This window comes from Apis laboriosa, unplaced genomic scaffold, assembly GCF_014066325.1.
Source record: "Apis laboriosa isolate Shangri-la unplaced genomic scaffold, ASM1406632v1 scaffold34_cov151, whole genome shotgun sequence".
NCBI lineage: Eukaryota > Metazoa > Arthropoda > Insecta > Hymenoptera > Apidae > Apis > Apis laboriosa.
Genome location: NW_025222928.1, coordinates 8,576,139 through 8,594,556, shown reverse-complemented (window position 1 = coordinate 8,594,556; position 18,418 = coordinate 8,576,139). Strand labels below are relative to the sequence as shown.

The window sequence follows — 18,418 nt, the reverse complement described above, 5'->3', positions numbered from 1 at the left end:
AAGAGTAAAATTAAAGTAAAAAAAATTAATATAATATTGCATGTGTATAAAATATAAGTTAATTATAATGTATGTTTTGTAGTAAAACTTATCAAATTTATTATTTCAAATGATGTCTTTTATGAATATATTCATAAAAGCTTTTGTATAATTTCATGATAGATATAATTAAGTAGAATATAAAAATATATTTGTATGTGCGTGTGTGTTAAATATTAATGTAAAGTTTTTATTTGTAAGTGCAAATTCATACAAAAATTTGATATTATAGAATTAATCATAAATTCAATCAGAATTGAAATATTTTTAAAATACTTTTTTCGATTCCGAATTAATAATTATCAAACCGAAATGAAATATACATGTTTAGTAGTGTTCTTCGTTTATTTCTCAAATATTGGCATCCTTGTTCTTGCTGAATTAATGAACGAACATTTATAGTTGCCGGCCTGCCGTTTGACTAAAATGTCGGACGCTTTTCTTATAGTAGCTCTGTTTGACTTAGATGAACACAGGAACAGAATAGTGGAATTAAAAATATTTGTGGAACCGAAAAATCCGGTGTGCGAAGTTGATAATATTCTGTCATTTTTATCGTGGGCAACATGTATCCGTCTGTTACTTAGCATTCAGTATGAAGTAAGTTTTTATAACTAACAATATTATATCTAATGATATTTGGTTTTTATTTAACATTTTTTGGAATTTTTATATTTTTCATTAAATAATAATAAATTTTTTAAATTTTATTGAAAATAGCTGCATTCATCATAACCTGTAAATTATCTATATTAAAAAATCAGATATTTGAATCTCTGTTTCTTAGCTTAAATTTTCTTCGATAAAAACATTCTACTAAATTAAATTTATCGATGTTTTAATGTTTTACCTATCTATCTCAAATAAGTTAATAACTGATTTTTTGTTCTTATTTTTAGAATTATCAATTAAAATTATTATCGATAATAATAAACATTGTGCAATTGTGCTTGTGCTACTTCTTAATAAAGTTTTCAGCTATGTACATATGTATAAATGTTTATATTTAAGTATTTTTATTATATTTTATACAAGTGATATTAGATAAAAGTATTCTTTAATTGAAAAATAGAAAAAATATTAATCATATTTTTTTTTCAATATATAATTCCCTTGTGTATGTGAGAATTATAATTCTTTTTACAAAAGAATTGATAATTCTTTTAGATGTAAATTATTCATGTTTTATTTTATAGAATCTGATATATATGCATATTAAGCATGAAAAGTAAAACTTTTGTTGATGCTCGTAGTACTATTTTAAAGAATAATCATATGCATGATAAACTAAGGCATTGTCAATGACAAAGACAGATTTAATTGATTTTTCTCAAGGTAAATTTTCATACCTATTTATTTATTTTTATCATAAATTAATTTTATTATATTTTCTTATTTTGATATGATTTTATATATAGAAGAAACAGAAAAAAAAAGTATTAACATAATGTCGCAATCAGAGGATGCTTATGCTCCAGAAGAACCAACACCAGACATTCCAATATCTTTGCTTGATATACAAATGCCAGAAACACCAGAAAGTACAAAAGGCCAAGTCAGTGATGGAGATACACCTAGATTGGAAAGTCCTAAGATGCTCAAGCCAGTATTAGGAAAACTACAGGCTAAAAAGAGATTAATGGCATTTGCCAACAAATTTAATGTGCCACCAAAAATTCAAAATAAATCCACTTTGCTTCAAGCACATACTACTAAAGTTTCTAAATCTAAAAATATGTTGGGTAATAATGGAAAATCTTTGCAAAATGATTCAAACACACTGTTAAATATTGACTCGGATTCTATGCAGTTTCATAATCGTCATTCAAGTGGTAATAAATCAAAAAAAAAAACAGGTAATATGGAATGTGAATTTAATTTGCAGGTTTTTTTATATTAATTTATTTTATTAATGTATAAAATTTCCACTGTACTGTAGAGGAAAAGATTCTGGCTATTGAAGAAATTAGACGAGAAGAATCCAAAAGTAAAATGTTATTGGCTGAAGCTATGGCTGCAGGTATTTAATATGACATATTTTAAGTTAAAATTGATTTTTAGCAATAGCTAAATTATTTTACAGCTAGTTTAGAAGAAGAAAATTATGCAAATAGAAATGGACAAAATTTATTAGAAAATGTAAAGATAATAAGAGAAAAAAGTAAACAAGATGTTAATGTTTCTCATAAAAGTAGTTTAAAATCTGCAATAGAAAATAAATATTCAGAAAGGTATAATAAAATTTATCGTTTTTATATGTATGACAAATTCTTACATTTTTATATGTATAAATAATATACAAAAACTATTTTAAGAAGACGATATGGAAGAGAAGAACGAAGAGATAGTGCGAGTAGAGAATCCAAAGATTACAATAATAAAGAACGATATTATAAAATTTCTTATGATAAAGAACAACGTAAAAAAGATAAAGATAAAAAAGATGATAAAGATAAACGGGAGGATAATAAATATGAAGAAAATAAAGATAAAAAATTTGAAGACAAAGATAAAAAGGATAATGACAAAGATAAATGGGAAGATATACGAGAAAAGAAAGGAATAAAAGAAAAGAGAGAAAATATTAAAGAAAAGAGAAGTGATTCACAGGAAAGACCTGAAATCAAGGATAGAAAAGAAAAGGAAAAAGACAAAGATAAAGGAAAAGAAAAAGATAAAGATAAAGATATAATGAATTCTTCTTCATGGATAGAGTTAAAAAAATGTGGTATAACAATGGATGATATTATTGAGATTAGAAGACATGATCATTCTGAACGATCAACAAAGAACAGGTTTGTATTTTAAAAATACGTATTTATTTATATTATTTATATTTTTTCTTGCATATTAAATAAATATTTGAAAAATATATATATTATAGAACAGCCGAAGATTATGTGCGTCACTTTGAACAAATGTTAATGATAAACGATTGTCGTTTAAAACGTTATGCTTTTATCGTTGAAGGACTTGATGGTCCTAAAGAATATCCTCCTGAATCAATAAGAATAACTAAACGCGGAAGGCCTCAATTATTTTATTCTGAAAATCCTCGCATATCTCTTTTTATTAATCATCAACAAATTCTTCAAGCAGTAACCATCGATCATCGTGAAAAAATGCGTAACATATGCGAGGCAGATTTTATACGGTATATCAAATTATTTTGTTTGACCAATTTTCTTTTATCTATTCAGATTTTAACAATTCTAGAGAGGATGCAGAAGAATCTGAAATATCTCAACGTATACGTAATTGGTATCCAAAAGCAGGCATATGCAAATTTGATGAAAAGACCAAATGGCATGTACCTATTAATGTACAATTACCTAAATCGAAATGGGATAGCGAAGACGAAGATAGATTATCTAATGATACGGAAAAAGAACAAGAAAATGAGACGAAATCAGGCAATACTGTTTCAGAACGTGGTAAACATTTTGTATATTTTATTTATAAAATAAAGAATATATTTAACATATAAAATTTATTTTAGAATCAGAGGAATTTTCTCCACAGTTAAGTACGATAGAAGAAGACGTCAATAAAGATAAAAATGTTAATGAAGTTGAGATTTCTAATGCTAAAAAAGTAGATGATAATAGACAATCAACATCCCCTTTGTTACAGTCTGCGGGTAATGAAAAATTAGCATCGGAATATGAACAATTTATGAAAATGGTTTGCAGTGATATTCCTATATCAAAGGAATTCTCTCCTAAACCGAATAAACCTACTTCAACATTAAGTTACCACGAGTTCAATATAGAAACTAATTTACCAGATGACAATTTCTCATTTGTAGAGCATAGTATGTCTGAAAAATCGGATAAAAGTGATTCAAATAAAATTGAAGAAAAATATAAATCTAATGAAAATCGACAAAATTTAGAGAAAATTACGGAAACTGAGGATGATAAAATGTCACTAAACAGTACTCACATTCAGGTTCAAAAACGAGTAAGGATGGAGAATAAAAATATGCATGATAAAAGTGAATCAGAAGATTCTAAATCCATACCCAGCGATTGGGAAAACGTTCGAATCAAAGTAGAACGTATGAGCGATGAAAATTCTGACTCTAAAGAGACAAGAAAAAAAAAGAAACGAAAAAAGGTGACTTCCAGCAGTAGTGAATCTTCTAGTTCATCAAGTTCCTCTGACTCTGAAGAAGAAGTAAAAAGAAGAAAGAGAAAACGTAAAATATCAAATGATTCAGATTCATTATCAGATTCAGATAGCAGTGACAGTAGTACTAGTAGCAGTGATTCTTCCAGTTCTGACGATAAACGGAAGAAACGAAAGAAGAAGAAACGGAAAGCCGAGAAATGGAAAAAGAAAGCGAAACGAATAGCAAAAATGAAAAAGAAAAGAAGAAGAAAAATCAGTTCCGATTCTAGTAGTAGTGATTCGTCTGAAGATAAAAGAAAAAAAAAGATAACGAGTAAAAAGACTAAACAGAAGAAAGAATATAGTAATAAACAAAACAATGAAGATATAATAAAAGTAATACGAAAGTCATCTTTAGAATCCTCTTCTTTAGAAAATACAAAATTAGTACATTCGCAAGTTCCGTTAAAGAAAATCAAAGAAGAAGTAAAAGTTGAAAGCAGAAAAAGATCCACAGATAAATGCGATATATGGGATAAAGAACAGGAATTAGTTAAAAAGGTAATTTCTGATAGTAATGTGCATAATAAAACTCACAAAGATGAAGAAAAAAGAAATAAAACTGATGAACAATATTTAGAGGAATGGGAAATGGAATCTGTAATTATGTCACAAAAAGGAGAAACTCTATTAAAGAGTAAAGTTGAAAAAGTAGAAAATAATGAAATAGAAAATATTCGGAAAATGGAAAGAAAGGATGAACGAAGTAAAAAAAATGACAAAAGTAAAAAGGATGAATCTTTTAAAGAAAAATGTTCTAATATCAGCAAAGAAATTATACCTGGAAATTTGAAAATGGAAGAAGATATTGATGGAAAGAAAAAAAGAAAAAAAGACAAAGAAAGAAAAAACAGCAGCGAATTCTTAACTGATTGGGAGAAAGAAAGTGAACGCATATCTCAACAAATAATGCAAGATGAAATTAAGCTTTCTAAAAAATACAAAAAAGAAAAATGGGCAGAAACTGAATTCGATACCCTAAATGTCCCATCATTGACACAACTTGAAAGGGAAGTAAGTAAGAGACAATTATTAGCAGATGAATGGGAAGTTGACAGCTTGGAAGCTGTATCTGATTTGATGATAAATAAGAAAAAAGCCACTCATATTTCAAAAAAGCTAGAAAAGGAAGTCCGATATGATAAAAAAACAGATACATATATCGCTATAGAAAAAGAAACTTTGAAAGAATGTAAAAAGAGGCAAGATAGATTGTCTGCAATAAGAATCTGGGAAGAAGAACAAGAAGAAGGAGAAAGAGAAGCTATGATGCTTCTAGAACAAAAAAATAAGAGAAAGAAAGATGATTGGGATATTGAAGAAGAGTCATTTCTACGAGAAAAAAATGACAGAAAAGAAAATATAGAAGATATCACTATTATTGATAACATTCATAAAGAAATAAATACAATTAGCAAAAATGTTGATGCATCTATGAAACATGATATTAGCAAAAAGAATAAAAAAAGTCGTTGGGATATGGCATCACAATCTGAAGAAAAAATAAAATTAAAAACTCCTGTTATGTGGGAGGAAGAGTGTGTAGAATGGGCAAAAATAAATAAATTCGACCATAAGATTGAAAGAGTATCTTTGGAATGTTGTGATTCAATATTACCTAAAATAAAAATAAAAGATGAGGATGTTTCTATGGTTGAACAACAATCAAGAAAGTCTATATCTAAAAATGTAACAAATCCAGATATCGATTTATTCCCTAGAAAATCTCAAGATATGGACTTATTAGAATCATCTTGGACTTCAGAAGAACATATTAGAAACAAATCACGCATAAAAAATTTGGATAATAATTCTCAAAAAGACATATTTTTTGATAAGACAAAAGAATTGATACCTTTAAAGGAACAATGTAATGTAGAATTAAAGGATATATTCGAGATAGATGTAAAATTAACGAAAAAAAATACAGAATTATATAGTCCTAGTTCTCCAGCTGGATCTCAGAAATCTGAGGTATTTTTATACAATATATATTTTTTAATATCATATTAAATATACATATTAATTATTTATTTTTTTTTCTAGGATATGGAAGCTTTTAACAATAGTTATACAAGTTCCTTAAATTTGAAGGGAAGCCTTCTTCAGGATAAATCAAAGAATGAAACTCTGATCAAGACTGATGACGAATCCATTCCCAATATACCTCTTCAAATAAAATATCGCGATGGAAAATATACGAAATCTCCAATGACAAAGATAGAATTTGAAGAAATTATAGGAATGCAGAAGACAGAAGATCAAACTATTCAAAAAAAATTCGATGTAAAAACTATTGAAAATTCGCCTGAATTTTCAACTAACGAATCATATTCAGATACAAGTTATAAACCTTTACGAATGGATATATTTGCAGAGTATGAATCTGATGAATCATGTGAAAAATTAAATAATAAAAATTCCGAAATAATATCTTCATCTATCAATGTAAAAGAAGCAGAGGAAACAAATGAAGGAAAAGCAGCACTTAAATTGATTCCTAAGCAATTGTTAGTTCGACGAAATAATGAACGTATAAAGACAAAATTAATCTCGGATGATCCTATGCAACATGCTGCAGCTTTATTAACCATTCAGAAAAAACTTCGAGAATCACACGCTATGAAAAATGACATAAAAACTATATCTTGTGACGAACCTTCTGCTGAATTCAAGATTGAATGTGAAAAGACTGATAACACACACACATCAGTTACTGAAATTATTCCCACAGAACAAACTACTATTACAGATGTTAAGGTGGACTCAAAAGATCTATCAATAACAGTAAAAACCTCAATTACTACAAAATCGGAATCACCAGGCACAGTAAAACTTGATTTTACTGAATATAAATCTGGAGATAAAGAAACTAAATTAGAAGAACTTAAAAAATCTAGATCACGTAATAAAGATGTGAGCGATGCAGAATGTCAAATAAGATCACCAAATACAGAACAAAAGAAAAAGAGTCCGAATAGAAAGGAAAATAGAGAAGATAAACGAATTAATGATCGAAATAAAGAAAAAAGAGATAAAAAATTCGATGATAAAGAAAAAGGAGATAGAAGAGATAATAAAAATTTAAAGCAGGATTATAATGAAAGGAGAAGATTTAGTCCTTCTGATCGTAATAAAAAAAGAAGAAGTACTTCCTGGGAACAGGAAGGAAGCCGTGAGAGCCATAGTCGTAGTTGGAGTAGAAGTAGAAGCAAAAGTCCAAAAAGAAAGGAAGAATCGCTTCCAGGTTCCTCTAGTAAAGAGAGACGATCAATTAGAATAGATGAAGATAGATCTGGTAGATCTAAAATAAATGATAGAAGAGAAAGATCCATAAGAACTTCTCCTCGATCTAACACTGCCTCATACAATAAAGGTAATATTTTTTTTATCATTTTTTTTTTCTTTTTTTAATATTATTAATGGTTATTTATTTATATAGATCATTTTAAGAAGCATGGATCTAAAGGAGAGCGAGATGAATGGAGCAGAAGGAAATACGATTATATGGAAAGAGAAAAAGAAGGTAGATCGTATGAAACAATAGAAGTGTTAAGAGAAAGAAATGTGGATCCTGATAGACATAGAGAAGGAAGATTTCGTGGAGATGAAGCTGATCGATCATTATGGCCGTATGAAGTAGAAAATATACTTCGAGATGGAAATGAGTCTTTGGATTCCTATTCTAATAGTCAAGATTTGGACCTCGATTACGAAGAAAAATTATACTATAGAAATGATAGTATTGAAAGAGATATTACGGAAGGTCCTTTCCGTTCCTCATCAAAATTCAAACATAGGTGCTATTAATATCAATATTAATTATTAATATAGATAATATTGTATTGTTAAATAATGTTCTCTGTTTAATAAAAAACATTACAAATTTATATTATTATTTTAAAAGAAAAAGTAGGCCCAGTACAAGAAGAGATAGGCAATGGGAAAAGGAAAGAGAATTATTGGATCTAGACAGACATGGACATATTCGAAGAATAGAAAAACCATCATCTAGAAGTCGTTCTCCGTTACGACTACGAAGATCACCGCCTAGATCATCACACGATCATTTCAGATGTGAATCTAGATCGCGATCGAAGTCATGGTCAAGATCTAGATCAAGATCTAGGTCCAGATCACGATCTCGATCAACATCCAGATCTCGATCAATGATGCGTTCGAGATCAAGGTCTCGATCTGGATCTCGGTCGAGGACTAGATCTACCTCGAGATCAAGAATGAGGAACCCAGATCATATACGAATAACTGAACGATTACGATCTTCCAGGTGAATTTTTAGGAATAATTTAAACAATAATTAGTAAACTATTATTCATGTTAGGTAGTCAGTAAGCTAATCTTACTGTCGATTCAGATCACCTTCTGTGGGACGAGGTAGAGTCAGTGAAAATTCAAGGGAAAGGAAGGATGAACACGATAATATGAAAATAGATAGCTGCACCGAAAGAGGTAGACGAATAGAAACAATTGTACAGTCCGTGTCCGGACTATCTAGGGACTCGACCGTGTTAGACTCGGAAATGCACATCGGTGACAATATGGAGACAGTCACAGCAGGTTTCCAATATTCGACTGAAAACGAAGTTGGAAACGAATACTATTATACAGAGAATAACTTAACTTATCCACCGTGCATTGATGACTCTGCAGCGAGTTCTCCGAAACGTTTGCCACTTGATGATAGGTAATATTTATAGAAATCGTGTTCGGAATCCTAGCCCTAACTGCCCTTCCTCTCCATTATTTCCTAAATTATTATAATATATAATATATTATATATAATAATATATAATATATAATGATATGTAATAATATATAATATATATATATATATATTATTCATTGATCCCAATAATAATAAAATATATATTTTGTTATAAAAAATAGTATTTTTTCATGATTAAATTTTTTGCTTAATTTTAGATTAGAACTTGAACTAGGTATTAAGAAGCAACAAGATGGAACAGGAATATCAAATGATTATACAGATAATTTTAATTCAAATGTATGTTATTCGTCATCACCTCAGCAACAACAACAGATGTTATATCGCCAGCAACCTACCGTTTTACAAGTATGTAATTCTTTATATAAATTAAAAAATTTAATATTAATTTATATAAAAATCTTTTATTTAATAAATTTTATGAATTTAATTTTTATTTTATAATTAAATAAAATCAAATATAATATATTACTAATATTATTGTTTATTTATCTTTGTTTTATTTAATGATGTTGCAAAAAGATGATGTTGTAAAAAAATGATGTTGTTTGTCAAAAAATAATATATTTTCACAAAATATCAAACAGGTTGGCAATGTATTGCAAGTTGTACCTGCAGATTTCAATGGAGTCTCAGCAACCCATAGAGACTCAACCAATTCCTCGAGTACACCGATTGTACGAGGCTCAAGTCAAGTAGTTCGCGTAGGTAATGTTCTTCAAGTTGTTCCGACATCGTTAGACTGGAGCGGCGGACAGTCTTCTTCAATCGATCAATCAGCAGGGATGATATACTCCGCGACAGTCCCTCAACCCTCTCCGGTTCCCTCAGTTCCTATATCTGTACCTGTTCCAGTTCCTGTTCCAATGCCTGTACCGGCCGTTCCACCAGCCATGACTTCGACACCAGTTTCTACTTTGTCCCCGGTTCCATTACCTATTTCTGTTCCTGTACCTGTCCCTGGTCCTGTCCCACTTCCGGCATCACAATCAACGTTTACAAGAACTGAAGTGACATCACAAAGTAAATAAATTTAGTCTTTTTCTATGATAAACATATATTGTGTGTGTGTATTAAAATATAAATAATTATTTATATAATTACATTTACAGAAGTACCAGTTCTCCCAGTTTATAACTACGAAGTTATTTTGGAGACCCGCAGAAAAGAACAGGAAGAACGTAAACGATTGCGCGAGATTAGGAGAAAAGAAAAAGAACGTAGGCGAATTGAACGAATTAATCGTCGCGCTCTTCAATTATTAGAAAAAAGTAACATGCGCCAAACAGAAAATGCAAATCAGCAAAAAAATACGGGTTTAGATCCATGTGTTTTGAAGGCTCTTCTAGAAGGTGAAGAACAAGGTGATGTGGAAGAGCAACAAACTTCCGTTACTATTTTTGAAAAAGAAGAAGAAACACCGGTTGTTGCATCTTCTGTTTCTACAGAAGAAGAAGAAATGCCTGTTGAAGAGGATGAAGAAGAAGAAGAGGAAGAAGAAGCTGAGGTGGAAGATGACGAAGAAGATGAGGAAGAGGCAGAAGATGACGAAGAAGAAGAAGAAGAAGATGATGAAAAGTTGCGATTAAATAAATTAAAAAACGATGTTGATGAAGCTACTGCAACAATAACAACAGATGAAACAAATAAAACTCAAATCGAGACAGAATCCAAAGAATGGCCAGAGTTGCCTCCACCACCTTTGAAAGGAATCTTAGTTGCATCGGGTTTCAGGTATGCAATTATTTATATTTGTATGGAATAAAGAAATATTTATACTATTCTTAAGATATAAATATAAACATGCAAATATGTATATATTTATTATTATATATATATATATAAATATATTTTAGAACATCAGTTCCTAATGGTAACTTAGATGATTTATCTACTCCTGAAAATGATAGTGGAGATAACACGGATAAAGAGAGTCCAGAATCAGATAAAAAGGAATCTAATAAAGATGAAGCTGAGAATAAATCAAACAAATTCAAGATTCAGATGAAAAAATTAAAGTTAGCAAAATTGAATAAGCGGAAACAAAGAAGTAAAAAATCAGTGCAATTTGCAGATGGAATCAAACCTGGAGAAGGTACCAGTCCTAGTGGTGGTGAAGGAGATATGCCTTCTCCTCCACCACCCACATCTATAATTGCTCGGAATGGAATTCGTGACGTTCGAAGATCCAGTTCTAGGAAGAGCAGAAAGCAAGAGAAAAGAGTGAGACCTCCAAAAGCAAAAAAAAAAGTAAAGGTTAGTATTCTCTTAATTTGTAAATTTAAATTTTTCATTTAAAATTATTAAATTACTTCAAGAGATAAAAAAAAATAGAACGTAAATTTTTAATTTTTATGTATCAAATTATTGTTTCATTAATTATGTTTATTAGGTGAAAATTATAAAAATAAAGAAACCCCGTGTCACTCCATTAACGGCAATGATGATGGATGATTCGGACGAACTAGATGATCGTTCTCCGCCGCCGCCACCTCCTGGATCTCCTCCTCCACCACATCTTTGGCCAAGTTATCTTTCTGCTTACAATGTTAATATTCGTAACAGTGAAGCTCAATCAGCAACTACAGTTTCGAATACTGTTCAAGCTCCTCCACCTCCTACTCCGTTGCCTCTTTTAGTTCCTCCTCCTCCTTTGAATTATACAATACAGCCTTGCAGTAAAGCGTAAGATTTTTGTATTTTAGGTAGCATTCTATTTTAACATATAACAATCTTAGACATTAAGCTTGTAAAATGAACAATATACAAATATTTATTTCTCCATGGAGAAATAAAAAAAAGGAAGAAAAAGAAAAATCGTGAGTGTGGCCTTACATACAAAGGCTTTGTAAGATCGTTAAAATTTGCGCAGAACGTAGACGCAAAAAATAATGTATTATTATTAGTGACAAATTCATCGACTGTTTGCTTATTGTAAATAGCTTCATTTTTTGTGATGCGATATTAATCGTTTTCGGAATAGAGTTCGCATAGGACGACTATTCCATTGCGTCCACATCTCTAAAAATTCGCGTTACGTTTATATATTTTTCGATACGAAAAAACAAATAGTCGAAAAAAAAAAGAGATCCGAGATACAATGAAAAATTGTAACGCGTGACAATGTAATTTATACAAAAGAGGACCGATTGTTAATAACAATTACATTGTTGAAGATGTAAGATACCCGTAAGGCAAATGAACTTATCATTGTATATTTTACTTTTGTAGTTTACAAATTATTTTTGATTTAGGCGTTAGTTTTAAAGAAAAAAGAGATCTTGATACAATTTCTTTCTTTCTTTTTTCTTTGAAATTAAAGTTTGTATATATGCGGGAAAATAGATGTGGTTAGATCAAATTTCATATTAATCTATAAATAAGACAAATAAATAAGAAAATGAAGCTAAGTTTAATTAACTAATTCTCTCTGAATTTTTAACATTCGTTGTACATATCTCAATTAATCATTGTTTAACGCGCAGAAATCTTAAATTCTTTTTATGCTGTAATCACACTTTTACGTTTTCCATTGAATGATGTTATCTTATCTTTAATAAGAGAATTAACTGCCCATAATATTTGAATTACCACGACAACTTTTTGGAAAATGTCAATTTGTATTAAAATAAACGTAATTCTTTTAATACATCTTGCGAGTTCATTTTAACAGAACATATTATCGACTGCAGCTATAAGTAATTTCATGATACAATCAGAACAAGAGTATTTTAACAACAGATAAGATGTAGAATTTTTAGAATTTTATCAAACAATATTAGTTATTCTTAATAATATTTTCTAATAATTAATAAATTGTTATATTCTACTGGAATCTTTGAAAAGATATATCAAATATTGTTTATTAATTAATTATTAAAAAAAATACGAAAAAATGAAAGTGGTTATAATTGGAGGTGGAATAATTGGTTTAACTACAGCTTTACAATTAAAACATGAATTACGTAATGCTGAAATTACTATTTTCGCTTCTGATTTTAATAATACCGTTAGTCATGTGGCAGCTGGAATATTTAGAGTTGGTTCATCATATTTTGGACCAACTGAAGAAATAACAAGGTTCATATGTAAAGATAGATTTTATTTCTGATGTTTAAAATTTTTATATTTTTTAATTAAAATGTTTTTTTTAGATGTTGGATACGAGATTCGTATGAATATTACGATGATATTCGAAAGTCTCACGAAGCTTCCTTTGCTGGTATAACCGCTATATCCGGTTATTTATTTGCAAATTCTTCACCAGAAACTGTTAAGGTTTATTTCGAATTTTTATAAATATTTTTTAAATATATTGTATGTTCATTAAGAATATTATAATATTTTTGAAAATATACATTATGATAGAATATCATCAAATTTCTAATTTTGTTAAAAAAAAATTATTTTTTTTTTTTTTTTTACAATAGAATCATTGGATCGAAGATTTAGTGCCAATATATAGAAAAGCCACTGATGAAGAATTTGAATTAGTGGAAGGTAATTGGAAGTATGGCTCATTTTTTAGAACTCTTCTTACAGAGTGTAAACTGTATCTGCCATGGGCACGTAATAAGTAACGAATTTACTTTATTAATTAACATAATTTCTTCAAACTAAACATCCTTAAATAAATATTTATTCTTAGATTAGAAATAAGTGGAATTAAATTGGAAGAAAGAAAATTGAATTCTCTAACAGAACTTGTATCTGATTGGGATTTAATTATGAATTGTACAGGTCTCGGAGCACGATCTTTATGCAATGATAAACGTCTCGTTTCTATACGTGGTCAAATACTTAAAGTATATTTATTTTAACATAGAATTAATTTTTAAATATAAAATATATTTTAATTTTTTAATTTTAAAAAAATAGGTAAATGCGCCATGGTTGAAAACATTTTTTTATGGCGAATTGGATACTTACATTATACCAGGTTTTAATGGTATAGTTACTTTAGGTGGTTCGAGGAACTTTGATTCTGAAAATTTAAAACCTTGTCTGTATGAATCTACAGCAATTCATAATAGATGTAAAAACTTCTTACCAAATATTAAAAAAGCAGAAGTTGTAAAGATAGAAGTTGGCTTAAGACCACATAGAGAAAACAATGTCAGAGTGGAAAGGGAACAAATCATAAATGGATTTTCCAAAGCTATCGTTAGTTTCAATTGAATATTTTATTTATGAATGTTTTCGTTAATTAATCAAAATTATGTTACAGCTAGTGCATAATTATGGACATGGAGGTTACGGAGTGTGCACTGCACCTGGAACTGCTAAGTATGCCATTAAATTGGCGAAAGAAATGCATAAATCATCTATTTCAAAATTATAAATAATGAATATTATTGTGTAATGATGATAAAATTTAATCATATTTGTGGTTATTTTATGATAATTTCTTTCTCATGAATAATTAATTTATTATTAATGAATGTATATAATAAAATCATTAATACAGATTAATACTGCATGGTATTATCAATCTTATTTTTTTTTCTTTTATGTGAAACACAATATACTTGTATCTTGAGATTATAATCACATATTGCAAAACTGATAAATTTCCAGCAAAAATTAATGATCTTTCTATCCTAAGAAATACATGGTATTTCGAGTCAATATCAGTATATTATCTTCAATTTTTTTTTGTGTACTACCGAAAAAAAATTAAATTATTTAGAGAATATATTACTACATCTTTTAATATTTTTATGCTCCGAAGATTTAACGAAGCTTTAGAAATCAATCATGTTTACTCATCTTACGAGTCAAATACAAATCTTACAATGCATATTAGCGAAATATACGCGTAATATTTTACATAAATTCGCATATGCGCATAAAAATTGTTTACCAAATTTAAGAATATTGTTGCATATTATCAAGTGCAACTTTTTTTTATCAAGTGTTTACTAAACACATTAAATCACCAAATCTCACGATAATAAAAATCATTGAATTACAATTTGATTTCTGCTACTTTTTGCCAGGTTTTACGTTTTTTCGTGGTGGAGCTCCCCATCTAAGTGCACTACTATCCACTGTTAACCGTGGTCTCTTGTATTGACTACTTTTAATATGTTCTTCAACTAATTTAGGTGTTACACAAATTACGTGTTGACCCTTCCAATATTTAACCATATTCATACTTTGTAAGGTCGATATAATATCTGTTTGTGATATACTTGTCATTTGACTGAAAATTATATTAATAATTATTTAAATTCTTATATAATTTGATCTAACTTATATCACTTTTTAAGTAAAGTTACCTCAGATCTTTTATACTAAGAGTACCTCGAAAATCCCGCAAAATTTCTAAAAGAATCCAACTCCAGTAACTTCTATATGATAATTTTCCTAAATCACTTAGAGGTTTTTCAGGACTACCAACAGTTTGTTCTATTCTACTTAATTCATAACTAAAAGCAATTAAAAGCTTTCCATATCCTTGTCTTTGAAACGGCGGTAAAGTTAAAATGCAAGCAACATTGTTACCATCAGGTGATTCTTTTTCCTGTATGTAAATCAAATATGATAAATACAATTATATTTATAAATTATAAATATAATCAAATAAAAAATATACCTTTGAAAAATAGCCAACTAAATGAGCTCCATGTTTATCAACTTCACAAAGAATATAAAAAAGAAATGGTTCAACATCAAAATAAAGTGTTTTATGATCTAAAAACAATTTTGCAAGTAAGCATAAATTTTGACAATAAATTTTATGCTCTCTACCATCCACTTCCCATATACTTAATGTGCCTTTGCGATATATTTCTTTGCCAACTGGTTGTCTATGCGTACATTCACTCTAAAAAAAAAATTCCAATTTTTAATTATAGAATTATTTAATTATTTTTGTAGAGAATTAAATATTGTAATATTAAAATTTTTTACCATGTGATATCTATAAGTTTTTTCAAGACGCATGTATTTAAGACAATATTCACAAATCCATAGTTTTGGTTGCTTGCCATATTCTTCTGGATATGGACTAAAATACCAAGTATCAATTTCATATTTTCCTAGAAATGAACTTTTGAAAATAATGAGATTCTTTTCAAATAAGATTTAATACTATAAAATATATATTAATGCTTACCTATTTGAATCTTATCAATGTATTTGACTTTTGTTATTGCTTCATGTTCTTTTTCTAGTGCAGCAGTTGTAGGATCCATTTCGGCATATGTCTACAATAAAAAAAATGTTGATTTTTGTTTATAAATATATATTTTTAATTTAATGATAATATAAAATATAATGATATATGCACCTTTTGAATGTGATTAATTTCATCATGTCTTCTTTTTTGATTTCTTGTAATCTTACGATCTGATGAATCTGCCAATAAATCAGTACCAGAATTTCTGTCTCCACTTTTCCAACTTCTATCACTCATATCAAATCTGCTTGACATAATTCTATCCCTAGGTACCCATTCATCCAATCTTCTATTATGTCCTTCATAATGAACATAATATTCATAGTGGCTTTCACTCTCGTTATATCGAGTTTGAATAATTTCTGCTGGATCTATATGAAATTGAAAAAATTCTGTTAATATCATACCCTTTTTTTTTAATTTATATTTTTCATTAATAACTTATGATTTATAATCGAAAGAAATAATCATAGAAATAAAAAAATAAAATGTTAATAACAAATAAAATATTTAAATCACCTATTACATATATCGTTCGTAATGTTTGCAAAACAAGTATAGTTTATTAGGATAAAACCGGTAGTACAAACATAAGTATAAAATCGCGAACAAAAGTGCGCGAATAAATAATTTATTAATATTAAATTATTCTTTATATATAATAACATAAAAATGATTGCATGATAATATACATATTTACGCCAGGAATCATCAGATCTGCGAACAAGATAGTGTTCACCAATATCAAGAGGTAATTCTTCGAGACTGTCCGCGTCATCCCCAGATCCTTTCCCGCCATTCGTCAACGTGTTCTCACGCTTTTCTTGCTTCACCATCATTTCTTTTGATCCTACGATACAATTCTCTTTGTTCCTTTGTTCTGATTCGGCCATTTTCCAGATTAAAAATCACTGATCATTGAAGCGATCTACCGCTACGAGACAACCGAAAATAGATGAACATTGCACTTGCTGATGCAACGCAACCAATGCGGCCATGAAATTCTCCACAACGTATATTATATATATATATATATAATATAAAAGAAACTAGATCGTTCGAAGCGTTTTAAACGGAAGTGAACATTTTTTTTGGAAATTGAAATTATAAATATATTTAAATAATGCAAAATTGTCATAATGTACATAATTTTATTGAGGAGAAATGTATAATTAAAAAATACTTTGTTTATTTAAATTATTTTTTGTTATTATATTATGTTACTTTTATCAGTATTATATCAATATTAATTATTGCTAATCATTAATCATATTATATTGTCTTTTTAAATTCTCATTTTTTTCGTTTGAATGTGAAAAAATTATTAGTTATTAAAATTTTTTTTCTTCAGATTGAATTCGCTTTATCTCGAATGATAAAAAAAAATATATCTCATTTTTGTTTTCATTTTTGTTTGCATTCGATGTTATCGACAAGTAAACGAAGCAATAAAAACAATTTTTAGAACATTTATCTCCTTGAATAAGTATCACAACGTAGACTTGAATTAAGATTTAAGCTAACAATATTGTATTTCGTTTCAAAATTTTTTAATTAATTTAATTAATTTATTATTCGTAACATATAATAAAAATAGTTAAAAAATAATAGTATGTAATATCTTTGTTTATTTGATTTACTATGGCATATTATAAAAAACAAATATTTCATAAAATTGGGAAATTGCGGGAAACTGCGAGAATTTGAAACTAGTAATTTATTAGTAATTTCTAGTAACTTAATTATATTAATTTGTGTCCGGATATTAGTATTGTCAAATTTATCTTCATAAAGAATTGATGATTGGATTTTCTATATTTTCATTTCAAATAATATGGCGGAATTTTTGAGAGATCTATTTTAAAAATTGTATTATATTATTGTATTAAATATTTTACAATTCATTTTTAAATCATCAAGATATAAAATTATATTATTTTTTAAATCGTTTTACAATTAGATAAATTAGATATAATTATTATTATAGAAACTAATCAAAATAATCAAACTTTAACGTATACAATAACATTTATTTTAGACAATATATTTTCACACATAAATATAAACTCTCTTCTAAAAAAATTAACAGTTGCGCTATGTTAATATAGCGATTACAATCTCTTAATATATTTAAACAGGAAATATATGAATTTTAACTATATTAAGTTTATCAAGTGTCAACAGAAGTTCGTTGGATTTTTAAATTTATTTAATCAATATGCACATAATTTTTTTAAGGCAATGAAAGTTATTGTTATAGAATATTCATAGCAATA

The 18,418-nt window shown here is 28.2% G+C and overlaps 3 protein-coding genes across 9 annotated transcripts; 2 read left to right on the top strand and 1 right to left on the bottom strand.

The window, feature by feature from the left end:
• Positions 1–248: 248 nt before the first annotated feature.
• On the top strand, positions 249–12,028 carry LOC122715341 (kinesin-related protein 4-like). Of its 3 annotated transcripts, none has more exons than XM_043937459.1 (18): positions 249–639; positions 1,236–1,374; positions 1,458–1,895; positions 1,979–2,059; positions 2,123–2,270; positions 2,358–2,834; positions 2,924–3,193; positions 3,256–3,473; positions 3,539–6,186; positions 6,259–7,588; positions 7,655–8,012; positions 8,120–8,500; positions 8,588–8,917; positions 9,157–9,307; positions 9,547–9,982; positions 10,072–10,693; positions 10,816–11,215; positions 11,352–12,028. In XM_043937459.1, exons 2-18 carry the CDS (start codon positions 1,341–1,343, stop codon positions 11,646–11,648), a joined length of 8,619 nt encoding a protein of 2,872 aa, XP_043793394.1. In that variant the 5' UTR covers positions 249–639; positions 1,236–1,340; the 3' UTR covers positions 11,649–12,028. The 3 variants fall into 3 exon arrangements, with proteins under 3 accessions (XP_043793394.1, XP_043793393.1, XP_043793395.1); XM_043937458.1 differs by having other exon boundaries at positions 2,355–2,834; XM_043937460.1 differs by lacking the exon at positions 1,236–1,374 and having other exon boundaries at positions 2,355–2,834.
• A 155-nt stretch (positions 12,029–12,183) lies between these two features.
• On the top strand, positions 12,184–14,321 carry LOC122715344 (D-aspartate oxidase). Of its 2 annotated transcripts, none has more exons than XM_043937467.1 (6): positions 12,184–13,039; positions 13,114–13,237; positions 13,390–13,459; positions 13,613–13,764; positions 13,838–14,122; positions 14,187–14,321. In XM_043937467.1, exons 1-6 carry the CDS (start codon positions 12,855–12,857, stop codon positions 14,298–14,300), a joined length of 930 nt encoding a protein of 309 aa, XP_043793402.1. In that variant the 5' UTR covers positions 12,184–12,854; the 3' UTR covers positions 14,301–14,321. The 2 variants fall into 2 exon arrangements, with proteins under 2 accessions (XP_043793402.1, XP_043793401.1); XM_043937466.1 differs by having other exon boundaries at positions 13,390–13,535; positions 13,608–13,764.
• Positions 14,322–14,933: 612 nt separating this feature from the next.
• LOC122715343 (histone acetyltransferase KAT8) lies at positions 14,934–17,136 on the bottom strand. 4 transcript variants are annotated; one of them, XM_043937461.1, is made up of 7 exons: positions 16,843–17,134; positions 16,254–16,513; positions 16,080–16,170; positions 15,875–16,002; positions 15,558–15,788; positions 15,241–15,485; positions 14,934–15,164 (listed from the first exon to the last, which is right to left on the bottom strand). In XM_043937461.1, exons 1-7 carry the CDS (start codon positions 17,033–17,035, stop codon positions 14,945–14,947), a joined length of 1,368 nt encoding a protein of 455 aa, XP_043793396.1. In that variant the 5' UTR covers positions 17,036–17,134; the 3' UTR covers positions 14,934–14,944. The 4 variants fall into 4 exon arrangements, with proteins under 4 accessions (XP_043793396.1, XP_043793398.1, XP_043793399.1 ...); XM_043937463.1 differs by having other exon boundaries at positions 16,835–16,967; XM_043937464.1 differs by lacking the exon at positions 16,843–17,134 and adding an exon at positions 16,662–16,805.
• Positions 17,137–18,418: the final 1,282 nt, after the last annotated feature.